Source organism: Mirounga angustirostris, unplaced genomic scaffold (assembly GCF_029215605.1).
Source record: "Mirounga angustirostris isolate CCGP_5_RB_7025 unplaced genomic scaffold, mMirAng1.0.hap1 SCAF_10, whole genome shotgun sequence".
Classification (NCBI taxonomy): Eukaryota; Metazoa; Chordata; class Mammalia; order Carnivora; family Phocidae; genus Mirounga; species Mirounga angustirostris.
In genome coordinates this window covers 22,928,341-22,948,857 of record NW_026991718.1, presented here as the reverse complement: position 1 = coordinate 22,948,857, position 20,517 = coordinate 22,928,341, and the positions used below count along the sequence as shown (strand labels likewise).

The window sequence follows — 20,517 nt, the reverse complement described above, 5'->3', positions numbered from 1 at the left end:
ATTTTTCTCATAAAGATCTGTTTTTTAGGCAGGCTCAATTCTTCATTACAAGTCAAGGTAAATCTAATACTAAATACAATAGTTAAGTCTCACATTCATCATCTATATTAACTATACAAGTTGTGACACATTCTTTCAAGGCAATGCTACCTCCGGATCCAAAAGACTACATACCAGACATTGAGTAACCGGTCATGTACTGCTCCAGACAAGAAATAAAGACCAGTGATTCCATCAAAGGGTTGGCTCTCATTAGGAGGTCTGATAGTAGTGAAGATGAGTGACGAAACTGGCGTTGCATGGCCTGTGAAGTGCTAGAGAAAGTTAAATCTCATTTAGGAGAGGGAACAGAGCAGTAACAAAAATTAAAGAGTCCATCTGGACCATAAGCAATACATATGAGCCACATCTGAAATCAGAACTCCAGACTAAAGGTAACAGCTAAATTTAATTCTAAGCAACTGAGGCTATTTGTGCTATATATATTCCTCTCACTAAAACTCCCATCTGAAAATACTGAAAAATCAGGACGTCCTTCTAACTCCCAGGGCCCTACCCACAATCTTTCTTTCTTCCATTTTTTGCATTAAAGATCCACTTAATTCTATCGGTGTTTAAAGGGGTGTCTGGGTGCTCAGACACAGCCAAGGAATTGTAGGTCCTCATTTTACTCTCAGTGAGTCGAAACCACAATTTTAGGGCATCATCACAGCACCAAAAGTACACCCCTGAGCACACTCAAAACGTAATACTACGTCTCCATAGTCAAATACTGTAAATGTACTAAATGCTGGATATAAGCTAGAAATCAAAACTACTATCATTCCACAGCAGAAAAGATTTTTAATTCAAATTCTACTTATTTGTTCTATTCGTTTTTCAAATGCATGTGAAATGAACACATCTAACCTATTTAGTATCAACAAACCAGGTTTGGAGGCTAACTTTTGTCTACTGATTCCACTATTTGATATGCCTGAAAATAACAAATCTGTATTCTTACAACAGTATGCTACAGCTGAGACTTTCTGCCCTTCTCCATCCTTACTCTAGATGACTGTTAGGCTTACAACTAATTTGATTCACTCACTCTGTAGATTTCTTTGGTCTCCAAAACCCACAGTTTGATTGTTCGACCAGCTGAAAGCAACATCTTTCCATCTGGGCTGATACACAGGGAGCTGACACTGCTATTGTCGCCTTTCCATTTGCTGTATTGTGAAGAGAAACAAAAATGCCTCAGTGAATAGGGAGAAAACTTTACTCAGAGCAAAAAGATAGCAAAAAGCAAATCAGGCATTAAAAATATCACTTAAGGGGCACCTGGGTGGCTCAGTCGTTAAGCGTCTGCCTTCGGCTTAGGTCATGATCCCAGGGTTCTGGGACTGAGCCCCACATTGGGCTCTCTGCTCAGCGGGAAGCCTGCTTCTCCCTCTCCCCCTCCCCCTGCTTGTGTTCCCCTCTCGCTGTGTCTCTCTCTGCCAAATAAATAAATAAAATCTTAAAAAATAATAATAAAAAAATAAATAAAAATATCACTTAAGGTTCTATGCCACATTACATTCCTTAAAAGCCTGTCAGGTGACTAATCTTTGATATTAAGGTAAAGCCTGCCTGCCCAATAAAACAGATTCTCAAGAGGTTCCAGAAAATGGAAGAGTAAGAGTTTTAAGAATGTAAAATGGGTAGTGGTGTATCTTGTGATCTATGAAGTAGATTTTGTTAATGCCCAGGAAATTACCAGACTGGATACCAGGACCACCACAAGTCCATTCTATCCCTTTCGAAAGGCCTTCCAAAGCAGTTACAAACCAGAAATCATAACAGCAAAATAACCTGATTTAAATAAATAAAACTTCTGTACCACAAAATAAGTCACAAACTTAAAGGCAAAAGGCTAAGGGTACCTGGGTGGCTCAGTTAAGCATCTGCCTTCGGCTCAGGTCATGATCTCAGGGTCCTAGGATCAAGCCCCGCACCAGGTTCCCTGCTCAACGGGGAATATGCTTCTCTCTCTCCCTCTCCCCCTCCTCCTCCACCCCTTCAAGCTCTCTTATCTCAAATAAATAAATAAAATCTTTAAAAATAAATAAAAACAAAAAATAAATTCAAAAGACTAGAAAATACCAAAAATATGTAAGAAAAGGATTAATATTCAGAATACATAAACACTCTATATTCAAGAATTAGCTCAAGTTCAAAAAAAAAAAAGAACTCAAAATAAAAATACACAAAAGATATAAACAGGCAATTCATACAAGAAATTCAAACTGTCAATAAACATGAAAACGATTACTTGATTCAAGTAATCAAGGAGATGCAGCAATAATGTAGGAGACCTTTTCCTTTACCCTTTTCAGCTCCTAATACTTTTGACAATTTTTCAAATTGCCCAAGAGCTTTGACATTTTATATTCCTTATTCCACACCTATTCACTTAACATATATAAAAAAGACAGGATCACCACCTGACAAGCTCCCTGCGTCCACCTCGCCACTCAGCACTAACACGCCAGCAGAGAACTAACACCACTGCCACAGCTCCCTCCCACCCCCCAGTAAAAGCTGTGCACCTCACACTGTAACCTCCTACACCGGCATCAGCTGGAGACTGATTAGACTTTGATTCCCAAACCCCACCTGGACCTATTAAAACAGCTCTGTCTGCACAAGTAATTCACATGCACATCAGAGCTTGAAAAGCACTAGACTGAAAGATTCCTCTCTAGGAAATGTGACTGGTGCCAAAGTAATAACCCACACAGTATCGATACTGACATTTGAAGGCTTCCCCATCACTCTACAAATGAAACCCAGCAACTGAGCCACCCACCCACACCGGCCTTCCAATCAGCTTTTTAATGTTTCATTTTCAAATAGTGACAGGCACCCAAGGATCCTCAGTCATTCGAAGAATGCCTTTAACATAAAAGAGGCTAAAATCAAACAAAAATCAAAACACATCCTCAAGAGGGAGATGATGTAAGGAATAAAAGAAAAATACTTTAAATCCTTTAATTATCTTCAGAGAGTTAGAAAATATTATATCCATGAAAGAAACACGGTGCAACAAAAAGAAAATTAAGAGAAGAAAAACAAAGCTCCCAGAAGTTAAAAAAAATGGTTAGAGAAATTTAAAAATTCACTAGACGATGTGGAAGATGAAACTGAGACAATCTCCCCAGTAACAAAAGAAAAGGACAAAAGGGAAAATAAGAGAATAAATTTAAGGGATACAACATCTAAGTAATAATAGGTTGTCCTTAGAGAAAGGTCAAAGACAACAGAGGGATGAAATTGTCAAATACACACTAAAAGAAAAATGAAGAACACAGAACTCCCGGGCTAAACAGTCCCCTGTGCACCAATGTAATTCACTGACTAAATAAAAAATGCACTGGATATTTTAGAACATAAGGTTAATTAGTACTGAAAGCTAAGAACCAATGAAACAGAAACAAATAAATAAACCAATAAACCAATGCTTCAAAATCCTGAGGGAGAATTATTTCCAACCTAAAATTATCTTCAAACTATCAATCAACTGTGAGGATACAATAAAGGTGCTAGTAGACAAGCAAAATCTCACTAAATTTACCATCCTCATACTTTTCTTAGGAAGCTACCGACTGGTGTGTTTCACAAAAAAGAAGAGAGTAACCCAACAAAGAGAAAAATGGGACCCAAGACATAGAGGCTCCATCTGACAAGAGAATTTTCAAAATGATAATGAAAGAAAATCCCAGGATCATTGCTGTTCAGCAGATCCTGGAAGAAAGCGGAGAAATCCTCCAAGAAATAGATGAAACTGGAGGGAAGCCTTCAAGAAATAAATACAACTGATTAACTGATGTGCCCCAAAATAACATGCTACCGTGAGGGTGAAAATGAGCTAATGATAGGTATATACAAAACTAAGCAAATGAACAAAAAGGCAATTACACACCCCAAGAAAATCAGTTTTATGCCAAGAAATAATAAAAAACCTGGTAGAGCACAAGGCTCATCTGTAATAATATTTAATGCAAACAATGAATAGTCCTTCATCAAAAACTGTGATGCACCAATATTGGGAGAATGGAGAGGGGAGAGGCTAGAGGCCGAGAGCTAAATCCTCATCTTCCATAGTAGGAAGTCAACATATAGCACCTAAAATGGAGAGGAATGTAGATACTAGACTTTTCAAGGAATTTTTAATCAAATCAGGCATGCAAGATTTTAATACATAAACTTTAAACAATGATACAAGAGTAAAATAATTGCACAAGAGATACCATAAGATACCATGCAATTACTGGTCAAATGAGTTGGATAGTGTTGGCAAGGCCTGGTGGAAGAGAAGAGATTTCAGTTGGGCCTTCTAGGAAAGGTTAGATTTGGACAGAAGAGGGTGGGGGAAGGGAGATGGGCAGATGACAAGACCAAAGGCTAGGAGAAAGGGCAGTGAAAGATTTAGAGGATTTAACATACTAGGGAATAATGGCTGATAGAGGATATGGGCCAAAGTATCTTAACAGCAGCATAAGGATGCCAAGAATGAAGCTGGAAACAATATCCTATGGGACTATAGTGTGGATGAGCTCAGGCTCGGATCCAACCTATTTCTCAACTGTAGAGCCTACCTCACATTGTTAAAAAAAAAAAATCCAACACTGTGTAGAATGTGAACAGAGCCTTGAACATTAGTAGCCCCTACGTGAAGTACTTGACATTATGAACTCTCATCCAGACAGCATTTTAAAAATAGACTGGCATGGTCCCCACCCCAGACCTAGTGGGGAAGAATCTCCACAGGTGTTTCTGACAGTCATCAGTGGAGAAAACTACTGCCACATGTAAATGAAGACACCTACCGAACCTCTAGCCAGATGACCTATTCATCTATACTTGGTGCCCCAAACCCTCCTTCAAATTCTAAGCCTCTATCACCACCTCATCTGCTGAGTCTTGCCTTTCATGTATTATTTCAAATTCAACTTGTCTGAAAACGCAAAACCATTTCCCTCTTCTGACCATAATTCCTACGAACTGTACCTCACCTCTACTCACCAGTAAGTTCACAAAGCTGAAAACTGAAGAGTTACATTTAACTTATTGCTGTTACTTAATACCCCCTTCCATGCTACCCAAATGTTCTTAGTTGGTATCTTTTCCATTCTCACTTCCCACTCTTACCATCCCACACTTGATCTACTACAACCACCTGGAATCTAGCTTCTCTGCCTTGTTCGGTTTTGTTTTGTTTTTTAATGGCTTCTCTGCCTTTGAACCAGCTCCTTTCCATTTACTCTACACAATGCTGGCAGATGACCTTTTCCTAAAGCATTATCTTGGTGACTTTATTCCCAAGACATTACCTTTAGTGGTGTTCTCCTGTTTACGACATAGAATCTAAAACTCCAAGAAAATAGTTTTGTTTTTTTTTTTTAAAGATTTTATTTATTTATTTGAGACAGAGAGAATGAGAGACAGAGAGCATGAGAGGGAGGAGGGTCAGAGGGAGAAGCAGACTCCCTGCTGACCAGGGAGCCCGATGCGGGACTCGATCCTGGGACTCCAGGATCATGACCTGAGCTGAAGGCAGTCGCTTAACCAACTGAGCCACTCAGGCGCCCAAGAAAATAGTTTTAATACAGTAGAAAAACACTGTCCCAGAGGGCGCCTGGATGTCCCAGGATCAAGTCCCGCATCGGGCTCCCTGGTCAGCAGGGAGTCTGCTTCTCCCTCTGACCCTCCCCCCTCTCATGTGCTCGCTCGCTCTCATTCTCTCTCAAATAAATAAATCTTAAAAAAACAAAACAAAATAAAAAAAAACACTGTACCAGAATTCACAACAGTGTAAGAACTTCCCTGCCACTCATTAGCTGTAAGACCATGAGCATCATCATCCTTCCTAGGGTCCTCATCTGCCTAAGTTGAATCAATTCAACATTTACTGAACATCTACTACAAAGCTTATCATAGGATTAGACACTTGAACTAGTAGAGTTGTCTGAGATTTTTACCTATGACAGTTAAGGCCAGACTCTTAAGATACTCTGGCCCATATCCTCTATCAGCCATTATTCCCTAGTATGTTAAATCCTCTAAATCTTTCACTGCCCTTTCTCCTAGCCTTTGGTCTTGTCATCTGCCCATCTCCCTTCCCCCACCCTCTTCTGTCCAAATCTAACCTCTCCTAGAAGGCCCAACTGAAATCTCTCTTCCACCAGGCCTTGCCAACACTATCCAGCTCATTTGACCAGTAATTGCAGGCTATCTTATGGTATCTCTTGTGCAATTATTTTACTCTTGTATCATTATTTAATGTTTATGTATTAAAATCTTGCATGCCTGATTTGATTAAAAATTCCTTGAAAAGTCTAGTTTAGTACCTATATTCCTGTGTCCAGTATCAAATTTGACCTACAGCCAAGAACACAGTCTTGATTTGTCCAACTCTAATGCGTTTCCAACAATAAGAAGTTACCCCTCCAGTACTATGGAACCATCAACATTACTCACCACTTTACTTTGCATGTCTGTGTATTCCATTCCACAATATGTTTATCATCTGAACAACTATACAAACAGCCATTGTCTTGATGCCACTGTATGCAATTAACCTTGTTGTCATGTCCACCACTCTACAGATTTAAAAAAAAAAAAAAAGATTAAAAGAAAAAAAACCGCGCCTGATATAACAATTATGCATCCTAGAATCATTACTAACAGTTAACAAAAAAGATAGGCTTTAACCCAACTTAAAACACCCTAACCTATAGCTATCTATTTCCAACATCAAAAATGAGATAAATCATCTATAAATTCATCAAATGTTAACTTTCCCTTCTCTGTTGAAAAAATATACTTCCACATCGTAAGTCAAAGAATGCTAGTTCTAAATGCCACTTGTTTTTGACAGGAATGCCAGCACTGGGGCGCCTGGGTGGCTCAGTCATTAAGCGTCTGCCTTCCGCTCAGGTCATGGTCCCAGGGTCCTGGGATGGAGCCCTGCATCGGGCTCCCTGCTCCACGGGAAGCCTGCTTCTCCCTCTCCCACTCCCCCTGCTTGTGTTCCCTCTCTCACTGTGTCTCTCTCTGTCAAATAAATAAATAAATAAATAAATAAATAAATAAATAAATAAATAAATAAATAAGGAATGCCAGCACTAAGACAGAATACTTCATGTACAGTGGCAAAACCTTATGACACTTGAGTGAACTAATAAAGTCAAATCCTGGAGTTTAAAGTATTAAGATAAAAATCATGTCTAGTCAAAACTATCTTTGAAAATCACACTCACTTTTAAAAAAAACTACCAAAACTGGGGCACCTGGGTGGCTCAGTCGGTTAAGCATCTGCCTTCGGCTCAGGCCATGATCTCAGGGTCCTGGGATGGAGCCCTGAATCAGGCTCCCTGCTGAGCAGGGAGTCTGCTTCGCCCTCTGCCTCCCCTCCCCCCCGTGCATACTCTCTCTCTCTCTCTCAAATAAATAAATAAAACCTTTAAAAAACAAACTACCAAAACTATCTCTCAATAAAGAAACCACTGTTTCGGGGTGCCTGGGTGGCTCAGTCGTTAAGCGTCTGCCTTCGGCTCAGGTCATGATCCCAGGGTCCTGGGATCAAGCCCCGCGTCTGGCTCCCTGCTCAGCAGAGAGCCTGCTTCTCCCTCTCCCTCTGCCTGCTGCTTTGCCTGCTTGTGCTCTCTGTCAAATAAATAAATAAAATCTTAAAAAGAAAAAAAAAAAGAAAGAAACCACTATTTCTTCAGGTAAACACTAAGTATTTCCTTGTGTTATGGAAGATACCATATGAACAATACTCTAAACATATTCAACATAGCAAGATGCTCGCTCACTCAGCAGCAAACAGGAATGGAGACATCAACTGGGAAAGGACAAGTTCAACTTTCCCACCCACCACACATACATTCCAGGACAAACTCATTCAGCAGAATAAGGTCCTAAAATAATTTACACTGTGAGCAATTGTGATTTTCACTCTTTCTACTTGAATTCACATTACAATTAAATGAATACATGAATCACCATCATGTATATATGTAAACTAAGGATAAAACTCAAAATCACTACTCTATTATATAGATTGCTCACTTTTTTTTTAAGATTTTATTTGTCAGAGAGAGAGAGAGCGCACAAGCAGGGGGAGTGGCAAAGTGAGAAGCAGGCTTCCCAATGAGCAAGGAGCCCAATGCAGGACTCGATCCCAGGACACTGGGATCATGACCTGAGCCGAAGGAAGACGCTTAACCAACTGAGCCCCCGAGGCATCCCAAGAAAAATACTTCTAAATATTAAGTTCAGCTACTTCCTTTCACTAGTATGAGCTATCCATTCAAAGAACTAAGTCCTATATCATTGACACATACACAAGAACTGAATAAAGGATATTAACATAAATTCCATAGAAAAAATTCAGTAAGAAAATAAAATTTTCAAAGTTAGTAATCCAAGAGATTAAAGCAAAACAAAGTAACATTTTCAGTCTGTCCATCTAGCATTTTGCTTATTAGCATTATAATACCCACATTGGGAAGGTTACAGAAAAAAATGGCACTATCATACATTGCTAAGAGCTATTATACCCATTTAAAAAACAATCTACCAACTGTCCATTCACTCATTCACTTACTCAACAAACATTTGCACAATACCAATTACATGTCAGGCACTGCACTAGGCACTTATAATATACTATTACATCTAAATCCCAAAAAAGCATGCAAGGTAGGTTACAGAATACCCATTTAAGAAATGAGAAGTTCAACTACTTACCCATGACCACATAACTAAAAGGACTCAACCTCAGGACAGAATAGTTCCAAAGCCTGATCCCTTTCTACTTCACCAATCATCCCAACACTCCTTACTCTGACCCTCTTAGTTATTTTTTTAATACATTCATTCCCTGTTAAAGATTAATGTATAATCCCATGAAGTACCAAAATTATCTAAAAAGGAGTTCTAGGTTTCATTAGCATTATGTCCACTGCCACAGTAGCTGAATAAAGCAGCTATCACACTGCTTGGATTGTAGGTACTTGCTCACCACGAAAGACTGATCAAATCAAAGGATGGGCTCCCAACCACAGTAGGGTAAAAGCCTACATGAGGACAATACTCGACTTGGAGAGGAGAAAGTAAGAGAAATTCCCTTCTTACTATCTATACATCTAAATGCTTTAACTTGTTTTACAGTTGTATAAAAATACTTTGAAACATACTTTGAAAGGCAGATTTGAAATCAGAATTTTTCATCTATCAAATCAGCTGAGCTTTTGTTAATGTTTTTGCTGTTTTAATGGGCATATCCAATGGTGGAAATAATGCTATTGGAATACAGGTACTCTTTCCATTGCTGATACAGAAAATCAAGAAAACTCTTCCAGAAACTATTCGTATACCATGCATAAAAAGCCTTAACATTAAAACCCTTTCACTCATTAATTACAAGTCAGTAATTTTGGGAATCCATGTAAACAGCAAACAAAATGGGTAACAACAAAAAATTAGAAAGCACCTTAATGGTCAGTAATAGTTAAATCACCATGGGACTATCCAATTTAGTGGGATTTTAGGGAGTCATTGAAAATGTTTGTAACTAGTTCCTGACAACCATGAAAACTGCTCATGTTGTAATGTAATGGAAAATATCAGGATACAAAATAGATGGACAGAACTCAACTGTATTTCTTAAACATGTAATAAAGAAATACACAATCTTATTAAACATCTCTTGGTGATAGATGTAAGAATAATTTTTTTCCCTTTTCAACATTATGTAGTTCCAAATTATCTATGGAGAATGTTACTTAAAATAGAAAACACTGTTTGATTCATATTTACAGAAAGCATTCCTATATAAAGACAGACGTTCAGTGAACACCAAACACACAATGTAACAGACAGTGTCTGAAACAAACTATGCTAAGTTAAATCACTGCTCTGTAGTGCCAAACTCTCACTTTGCTCTGTGATGCCAGGGCTGGGACTCCACAGACCACATCCCTGCTTTGCCAGCCAGATGGCCAGTAGGCTCCACCAATAAGGGCTGCTAGAGAGAGACAAGGCTGGAAGAGGAATTTGTTCTAGCCTGGCTCCTACTGTGCTCCTTTTGGTAGCAGCTGAACCCAATATGCAATTGTTCCAACACCTGAGGAACTAGGCTCCTCCCCTCCCTTCAAGGACACCAGCAGTCAGTAAAGCTCTGTCCTCAGAGGTCTGGACCGCAAGCCCATGGGGCCACGCTTCCACCAGAGACAGCAGCAAAGAGAGCAACACCAGCTCCTCAAAGGTTTGAGTTTCAGCAGTTATCCCAACTGCCTCCTTTGTTCCCTAGCCCTAAAGGTGGTGAGCTCTTTCCTGCAGTCACAATTTGAGGTACCTAGAACTCTTTCTACCTTTTATTTTAAATCTAGTCAACAGTTCTTCATATTCTAACCTACAACAAAGATTACATTACCTAGTATAGCTATTAACAATATTACTGTTCACAATTTTAAATGTGGGGGCAGAAAAATGCCCCTATAATACAGATCCTATAGCATTATTCGGTTTTGTTTTTAATAAATCTCTAATAATCAGTTTCCCATTTCTTTTATATACAATATACATCCATACACACACACACACTTATCTGTACTTACTATCAATTTACTGTGTAATTCTCCTTTTACTGTACTGTATAATAAAATACTACCAACTGCTGTACCAAGAGCCAACAAGTCAATCTGGTTACTCGTTCCTATAGCTTCTGATTTCCTTTTTTTCCTCTGGGGACTTTCCTGGGGGGAAAAAGAAAAGGTTCATTTTGTATTTCAAACACAAGACATCATTAATGCATAAATGCAAATGCCCACTAACCCACAAATGAAATGTGACCGCTACCAAAAGACACTTAAAGACTGGGGGAGGGAGGGCAGATGACTCACTCTCAAATGCTTTCTTTCTATTTGGGGAAAAAAAAAAATCACTCCAATGGAAAGAAGAGCTTGTAATTCTCTGTCCCTGTCCCCTACCTCTCTGGAAGGAAGGCGACAAATAGGACATGCTCCCAGTATTCTCTTAAAAGGTCCAAGCAGCCTCACTGCTGCTTCCACTTCTCAGAAATGAACCACTCATGACAGGTCCAAGTGAAGCCACCACTCCCAAGCAGAGACTACAGATCCACAGCCAAGCAACCAACACTTTCCCTTTTTCCCTCTTCATCTTCCCTTGTGCTCTAGCTTCATTCTCAGGAAAGGGGACTCAAATGTTTTTATAAACACACATTTATTTCAGTCTCAGTCAAAACACAGTTGTAACTAGTAAAGCATACTAGAAGCTGCTCTAGTGTGTGAGAATTAAGGGTTAGTCTGAAAGTTCCATGCAGTCTTGGTGATCCTCATGACAAGAGGCACAAGTTCCAACCCAGTGTCAAATGCCACAAGACTGCTTTGATTTACTTCAAAAACAGAACTAACAGCTGTTAGTCCAAAGACAATCAATGATGACGACTTCAGGGTACTTCATCAAAGTTTACAATGCTGAAAATGTATAATTTTAGAACTTCTCTTCCATATGATGTTTTTTTTTTCCATCCATATGATGTTTTCCTACCACAGGAAAAAGAACAGCTTCCCAATAGTGCAAGACCTTTGCTCTACAGCACAAAGCAGCAGGCCAAGATACATAAAAATGTGCCCAACCCGAAAACCACCAATGAAAATTATGTTACAAGTGTATAAAGAATATCAAGGAGTAGGGGCGCCTGGGTGGCTCAGTCGGTTAAGTGTCTGCCTTCGGCTCCGTTCATGATCCCAGGGTCCTGGGATTAAGCCCCCCACTGGCTGGGCTCCCTGCTCAGTGGGGAGCCTGCTTCTCCCTCTGCTGGCTGCTCCCCCTGCTTGTGCTGTCTCTCTCTGACAAATAAATAAAATCTTAAAAAAAAAAAATAAAACCTATTTAAAAAAGAGTATCAAGGAGTAGATTTATAAAGCATTTTCCTTTTTTTTTCGTTTAGTTAATCTATGGAGATGTTACACTTGAAGAATTTTATTCACGTGACACACTTAGTTCAACAAAAACTAAAAAGATTTAACAAAAAATAGTAACTTTTTATATAGAGAAAAAAATACACATTTTTTAAGTCCTAAGAAATATATCTACATTAAAAAACCCCAAAGAGAAGTTACAATTAAAAGCCAAAGTATAAAAAAATATGATGGTCTTATCAGTAACATTTAATTTGCTTGAAACACTGAAACCTTAGCACAAGCAATGTCCTAGGTCCCACCTTCAGTTCAGTGAATATCTAAAGCCACCTCTAAATGATCCCACAAGGCAGATGTGGTTTCAGCACAGGGTTATGAACACAAACACCTATTTCAGGCAAGAGCAGTTGGGGAAAGTATACCAACCCCCTACTACACCTCATCAGAAAACTCTTCTCTCAAAGATCCTAGAAATTATTTCTCCAACTCTTGGTTTTCCCAAATCAAGCTAAAATCATCTCACACTGAGGTTTCTAATGTGTGAAACATAGGCTGGTCCAAATATGTGTATGTTTTTCTGCAGATATGATTTTGCATTAAAAAGCACAAAAAGGGGTGCTTGGCTGGCTGAGTTGGGAAAGCATGCAACTCTTGATCTTGGGTTATGAGTCCAAGCCCCACACTGGGTGTAGAAATTTAACAAAATTAAAAAAAATTAAAAAATAAAAAGCACCAAGAAATTTTAGATATTAATCCTTAACATATTCAAACCCTAATTTCCCTATCAACAAAATCTGTGTATTTCGGGAGAAGCAAGCAGAGGCAAGTGGAGGAGCATCCACAGAACTTATGCCCAATTTTGAGGATCAGTGGTCTAAGCCTAAATAATAACACAATTAATGCATCTCAAAGAACTACTGACTCATGCATATTTTCTCAGAGCTGGACGACCTTTTTTAAAAATCACTTCCCAGTTAGGATGAGCATGTCTGAACAGGTCAACCAGATAAGTTTATATAAGCAATGTGCATTTTAGTTAAAATCTATTTTAAATATTACCCCGTCACCAAATAGTTCTGAAACCAAGAATTTAGTGCTGATGATTATAGATTTTGACAGACCTTTGTCAGCATTTTCTTTCTGAACCTGTTGCTCCTGTGATCAAAAACTTCAATGACTCCCCAGAGAAGACTAAATCAATACAAGCAACTCTCTGGCATTCAAAAGCATCTGCAGTTTGCCTCCAGACCACCCTTTTCCAACCTTATTTCCAATTCCATCTTTATATTACACTCCCTAATCACTAACACTTTCCCATTTTGCTTCTGCTTTTCCCTCAACTGGAGGGGTCTTTTCCTGCTCACCTCAGTTTTCTTTTGGTTAAAAATCTATCCATGCTTCAGGGTCCACCCCAACTCTCATCTCCCAACAAAAACCTCTTCTCTTTTTATTTAAAGACTTTATTTATTTATTTGAGAGAGAGCGCATGGCGGGGGGGGGGGGGGGGGAGGCGTGTTGGCACAGGGAGAAGCAGACCCCCACTTAGCAGGGAGCCCAGTGCAGGGCTCTATCCCAGGACCCTGGGATCATGACCTGAGCTGAAGGCAGACGCTCAACCGACTGAGCCACCCAGGCGCCCCCTCTTCTTTCCCTTAAGGCACACATCATACTGCCACTCTGCATTACAGACACGGTATATCTGAATTATCCACTTCTTCCTTGATGTGTCTCAGTCATACTCAGTTTTACTTCCTCTGAAGTACCTAGCATAAGATCAAGTGCATACTCTCTATACACATAAGTACATAAAGTAATGAAAAGGGTAGGCTAAAACTTGAGTTTATATCTGTGACTGAAAAATTGGGGGTTTCTAGAGGCACCAGGAGTGAAGACACAAAAAAATGTGATTTCTTAAAGAGTCTTTTTCAGTATGAAAGTCTGACTAAGCTAAGCAATAAGAGTAGCACCAGTCTGAAAAAGTTTATCAGCATTTGATCCAGAAGGCAATCAGAAGGCTGACTGACAGTCTCAAGGGGCTAAGTGCATGATTTACAAAAGCAAGACACAGGGCAGATGTAGTGAAAAGAGAGAGGAAAAAAAGGGCATCCAAGTGATGAGAAGTCTGAATTTGATCAATTAAGCAATGACTTTTTAGACTGAGATCCCAGAGTAAAGAAAGTTTACATGGAGAGCTAGTACACACACTCATAAAAATATATGTATATATAATTGAAACAAGCTCCACAAAAAACTTATCCTTTCCCATGCAAAATACACTCATTTTTTTAACTCTATCACAACCACTAAAGCGGTTTCATAATCCACTAATGGATCAAAACCTACTTTTGAAAAATCCTGACCTCTAGACACCGAAAATTATGCCAAAGTTTCAAGTTTCATTCTGCAATTAGTCTCATATGCCTTCTCTTCGCCTACCTTACTGTCACCTCTTTGGCAAACGTTTAAGTTTCACGGATAACAATGAACAAAATGTGTGCATTTTACATGTCATTTACATATTTATATCAAAAACAATCAAATTTTAATAACCAGGAACTTCTATTCCTGCCAACAGAATCTAATCTGCAAACTTTTCCTTGTTTTGAAGTTTAAATACTGGAGAGATCCTAAGATACAGAATCATACATTCAGGAACACAGCCAGACTGTACCACATCTCCAAGGGACGGGAATGGGGAACTCAACTCAGATTCTTCCTAGAAACATTTTTTTTTTTTTTTTGAGTAAAGTGATAGCAGTTTATTAAGTGAAGATACAGAAAAAGCTCTCAAGAATGAGAGGGGTCCCAACAGGGTCGCCCCTTCCTAGAAACATTCTTAATGCTACTCTGCTTGCCCTGTCTCATGGCTGAAGCACCATGTGCTTCGTTTAACAAGAACTAAGCTGTGTGAGGTCAGTTTAACTGCAGTAACAGCAAAGCAGCATAAATACATGAACTGTGGTAGCTGATGGTAGACAAGGTCTGTTTCTTCAGGGCTGTACACCAGCTAGGGAAGGAAAAATAGAAAAGTTGGAGAGATTTTAGGGGGCAATGAAATAGCAGGGTTAGTTACAAGGTGGGGCTCAGGTACTTACTTTGCGGCTTTGGCATATCATTTAACAGCTCAGCCTCAGTTTACACACACAAACCTGACAAGCTTTAAAAACAGCATCCACCTATAGTCCATCAATGTGTCTCCTTGCACTTTTCTTATCATTACAGGTCCTCTTGCCCCAGGTTCCATTAACCAAATGAAATGCTCGCTATATATATACAAAAACCTTCCAAAAACTACTGTGGCATAAATGTGAAGTATTATAATCATTCTTGACCAAGAACAACAAACAGCAATATGATTTTTCTAAACATTTAGGAACTACTATTTTAACGCTTATTACCCAAGTAACCCAGCACCAACTCATTTTTCTCCACTCACAGGAGTAATATCACCAAACTTTGTCCTTGGGTGGCAAATTGCCAATTACTGAACCAGATACAGGATACTCTTACAAAATGATTTACACTGAGGAATGTAGCAGTAAATGATAAAATGAGCCCACAGAGAATGCTCACTGAATCACTCAATAATAACAACTAATATTTACTGAGCACTTACTACACCAGTCATACACACTGCCTCATTTAATTCTCTGAGGACCCTGAAAGGTGGGTAGCATAAGCTCTACTTCATGTTTGAGTAACAAAAATCTTAAGGTGTTGGGAACACACGCTTCAGAATAATACCCTTTCTAAGACTCATGCTCTAATCCTCAAAGATGTAAAATAAAAAGGTTTAATAAAATCAGAGCATCTTAAAACTTCAGTGGCAAGGATCCTAACTAACCCAGGGACCTGGGAGCAGAGACTGAAGCAGCTACTACATATCACTCTTCATTTTCTAGCTTTAAAAAAATAACATGACTTTATAATTTTATCCCGTAATATATGTGCACATTTAAGAGAACCACTTCTCCCTCTAATCTTCAAGTAAAATTGATGCTCTAGGTGGACACATCGCCAGTATGAGGACCGAATGTCCTCCTTACATTCCTCCCAGCTCTCAATTCTGTGACTCAAGATCTAGGGTTACAGTATAAGAAGAGCGGACCAGGAGTCAGAGGACCTCGATTCTAATGGTCACAGTCTCTTTATTGGTTACTAAAGCTTTGGTGAAGTCACTTGGAACTTCCTTAGTTCTGATTCTCAGTTTTTAAAAATTTTATTTCAGGACACTTCATAGAGCTGTGTGGCTAAAATGAAAACACACAGATGAAAGGATACTGAAACCTATACAAACTTTTTTAAGTAGCCAAACTCTCATTTTTCAATGAGGCCCTCCAAATTAGTGACTTGCTCAATGTGACAAAAGCAATTTGAGTTGAGTCCTGGATATGAAACCAAATCTAGATATTTTTCTACTATTTCAGACTGGTATACATAATCCAAAACTATGATTTTCAACAGGAAATTTAAGATTAGGCCAAAGTTTTATTCTTGAGGCAGATTATGTGACTTAAGTCAACAGAAAAGCAAAGGGGGAGGGGGCAACAAATTTTTGCTAACCTATTATTGACTATTATTTGTTGTAGATAATGGACAACAAAGCTCTAAATACGTGAGTTCTAGTCCTGGTTCTGTTTTTGGTTTTTATGCAAGCTGCCTAGTTTTCCAGAGTCTTAGTTTCTTTTTCACAAACAAGGCAAAAAGTTAGTCTTTATCTACCTTCCAGGACTAACCATACAAATCCAAGATATTAATAACAATACTTGCAGCATTTACATACACTAATCTAAATGTTTCTGCATTCCTAAACATGTTCACCTTCACAACCACTCTGAGGTGGGTACTATTACCCCTGTTTTACAAACGAGGAACGAGAAGCACAATCACCACTATGAAGCCAAACCTAGATTCAAATGTAAGCAGCAGAGCTTGGATCCATGCATCTAATCATTGCTCCACGTTTTCCCTCAGCATCACTATTATCATCTCTTTACACAACTGTTAAATAGAAACAGCGAACAACTTTAAAAAGGGAAAATATGCAGACTGCTGTAACTTTAACAATGACAACTATGATTTTTTTTAAAGTCCAAGTTCGCCTTGACTTAAGAGCCCGGATAAAGGTTTCTTTTATTTATCAACTAAAGTCACTTCATCTAGAAACTAAGAGACTCTATTTTAAGATCTGAAAAATACCTGAACATACTCCCCCAAAGCATAGTTAGATGTACCCCTACTTTCAACTTAAAAATTTAGCAGAGAGTCCCCCCACGGTAGTCATGATGGAGTTAAAACTCTGTCTTAAATACTAGCTTCTGAAGTTTTACACACAGTGTCATCTAAACACTCACGATACCTGATGCTTCCAAATCACATTAGACTGATTCGATTCGACTACCATATACCTGCAGTACCCACGTGCACGTGAGTTGGGGCAGACGTGGTGGAAAGACTCAACAGTGAATGACATCTTACCTGAGATGAGGCCCTAACAGAAAAGCCTTCCCTAACTCGGCAATGTCCCCTCTAAGAAAATCTTCACCTGGATTCACATTCATTACATTAAACCGGCTACTTCACTTTACCTCCACAACCTAATGCAGACTTCAAATTTGGTTAAAAGAGGGTGTATAAACGGGAACTGAGCAGACGTTAAAAAAAAAAAAAAAAAGGCATGAAGTTTCAAATGACTGAGAATGGAAACGAGCCTGGGAAAGTCAAGAGTTTGAAGAGTGAGAGTACCACACACTGGACGTGGAAGAGAACACGTGGTGAGCCTGCTGCACCCAAGGGTTCGGGGGGGGGGGGGTTGTCCGGAAGCAAGGAAATTGACTTACTCATTCCAATCTCCTAAGGCAAAGCCGATGAGCTAGAGAAATCGGAAAAGAGTACTACAGCCCCAAGAAGGGGCTCTGTCAAAATCCAGGACGTTGAAGAGCACATGTTGCTGCGCGAGGCTTGGCAGAAGGAAGCCACCCCGGGGAACTGGGGGCCTACGCGAACATGGCGGCCCCGGCGACAGCCGGGCGCGGGGCGCAGACCGCATGGAGCCAGTCGGTAACGCTCCAGTCTACCGCCCGTCCGATCGGGCCGCGCCCTCTTTCGCTACTCTGCGGGCAGGCCGCACGCGGGACTGGCGAAGTGGACCGAGTCCGCGCCGCCGCCGCACTCCGTGCCTCCTCACCCCGGGCCTCGGAGGGCCGCGCGAGATGCCCGGCCACGCGCCGTCGGACTGCGGGTGCGCTGAGGCCGAGCCCGGGCGGACGCCCGCCCCCCACCGTCCCGCCTGCTTTACCTTGGCCTGCAGCCGCGCTGGCGCCCAGGCCAGGCAGGTGCAGGTACCGCTGAGGTGCGCGGAAGGCACGTACTCTTGGTGCAGCCTATTGTTGGCTGTCTCCCACACTCGCAACTGACCGTCGGCAGACGCCAAAGCGAAGTATGCCTGGTTCAGCGGAGAGAAGGCGCAAGGAACCCCTGCCGGGGACAGGGGGTCCGCAACACCACCACCACCCGCCGCCATTGCTGCCCTGGCTCCGCGGCAGCCACGTGTTCGCCTGTGCGCATGCGCACCGGCGTGGGGCGGGGCCTGGAGGGAGGGAGTGGGGCGGAGGGAGAGCAGAGAGCCGAGGGAGTGGCTCGTCGCGTCTCTAGCAAGCGTTGGGCGGGCCCAGCCTGTGGACGGTGTCCCGGAGGGCCCAATGCTAATTTGTACTGGTTGGGGGAGGGGACGTGTGGAGGGATGTGACTGCCTACTGGAGAGGAGGCCCGTTCCTTTAAAAAAAAAAAAAAAAGAAAGGAAGAAAAGGGTTTGGGTTTGTTTTTTGTTTTTGTTTTTGTTTTTAATAACATGATTGAACTGAATGTTTAAAAGACATAATCACTTATAACTCCATGACTGTGGTAACTGTTTTCATTTTTTCTTATCCACTTGCAGGCTATAATCACGTATACACATAACAATTTATTCAGTCATAGTGTGAAAGTAACGGTGGGATCTGCTATCCGCTCCCCTATTTCGTCAGGATTAATCCCATGTTACTACATCAAATAGACAATTCGTAATGACGGCATAGTATTTCACCAAATCTATGCATTGTGATTCAAGAAATGCCAGATTAATATTATTCAGCCCACAGTTTATTGCCCAGCAGGAAAGACAAAAAACACCACCCTCGAGGATATGGGGAGACTGAAGCTTTTACAGCCAGGGGGTGCCACGGTAACATTTGCGTTTTAAACTATTTGTAATGACAACCATCTACATTTTTTAAAGGCCTCCTGGACTCCATGGAGATGGTGGTAAAGGGGCAAGAAGGAAAACCGACACAATATAGGACAGTGCTGGGTCAGACTCAGATGAAAACAGTAAAGGTGGGGAGAAGTGCCCAGATTTCAGATAGAATCTGAAGTTAGAGTCAACAGGGCTTGCTAAATGATTGCAAAGGGTGAGAAAAAAACAAGTGAAGGACCTCCAGGGTCTGAGCAAACTAGTGAATGGTAATTCCATCAACTAGATTGGGTAAATGGATTTGGTTGGAGTGGAAATCAAGAATTCTGTTTTGGACAGTTAAGTATGATATGCCTACTGTACTTCCAAATAGAGTTGTTCACTGGGAGTTGGCTACAGGAGAAGATCACAGAGATATAAGTTTGGATGCACTAGCATACAGATGCTATTTGAAACTGCGGGACTAGTCAGATCATGTTGGGTGCAAGTATGGATAGAAAAAGAAAACTTAGCCCCAAACTGTGCAATCTTTAGAGGTCAGGAGGAGGAGGAAGATCCAGCAAAGAAGATTAAGAATGGGTAGGATGAAAGCCCAGGAGACTGAGATGTCCTTGAAACCAAATCTTTATAAGGATTTAGGAAGCAAGACTTGATCAAAGCCATGTCAAATGCTGGAAGATGAAGACTGAGCATGAACCAGGATTTGGCAAGATCAAGGTCATAGGTGACTCTTGAAAAGCATTTCAGGGGCACCTGACTGGCTCAGAAGATAGAGCATGCAACTCTTGATCCCAGGGTTATGAGTTCAATTCCCACGCTGGGTATGGAGATTATTTAAAAATAAAATCTTGGGCGCCTGGGTGGCTCAGTTGGTTAAGCGACTGCCTTCGGCTCAGGTCATGATCCTGGAGTCCCGGGATCGAGTCCCGCATCGGGCTCCCTGCTCGGCGGGGAGTCTGCTTCTCCCTCTGACCCTCCCCCCTCTCATGCTCTCTGTCTCTCATTCTCTCTCTCACAAATAAATAAAATCTTAAAAAAAAAAAAAAAGTAAATAAATAAATAAATAAATAAAATCTTAAAAAAACACACACGCACACAAAAAGCAAAACAAAAGCATTTGGGGTGGGGGACCTACTATAGAGAGCGAAAGAGAAAAAGGGATGTGAGAAAGTACAGAAAAGGGATTTTCAGAAAAGTTTTCAAGGATTTTTGTTATAAAGGAGCATATATGAGTCTGAATGAAGAAAAGTCTGAGCTAGAGTTATAAATTAGTCATAAATATACAAATAATACAAGCTTATTGTGCAC

The 20,517-nt window shown here is 40.5% G+C and overlaps 1 protein-coding gene and 1 non-coding gene across 3 annotated transcripts in view; both read right to left on the bottom strand.

Annotated features, from left to right (window-relative positions):
- WDR43 (WD repeat domain 43) overlaps positions 1–18,546 on the bottom strand; it is a 48,444-nt gene extending 29,898 nt beyond the window's left edge. The window contains exons 1-5 of one of the 2 annotated variants that reach the window (XM_045884337.2): positions 18,277–18,545; positions 10,653–10,790; positions 6,505–6,626; positions 1,091–1,211; positions 175–314 (exon numbers count right to left, since the gene is read on the bottom strand). In XM_045884337.2, the coding sequence (XP_045740293.1) occupies positions 175–314; positions 1,091–1,211; positions 6,505–6,626; positions 10,653–10,790; positions 18,277–18,501 (746 nt within the window). In that variant the 5' untranslated portion in view covers positions 18,502–18,545. Of the gene's footprint in view, positions 1–174; positions 315–1,090; positions 1,212–6,504; positions 6,627–10,652; positions 10,791–18,276 lie in introns of both variants that reach the window. The other variant, XM_064572045.1, reaches the window with a different exon arrangement.
- LOC123852212 (small nucleolar RNA SNORD53/SNORD92) lies at positions 631–715 on the bottom strand. Its single transcript, XR_006792820.1, has one exon. It is a non-coding gene; the product is annotated as a small nucleolar RNA SNORD53/SNORD92 (small nucleolar RNA).
- Positions 18,547–20,517: the final 1,971 nt, after the last annotated feature.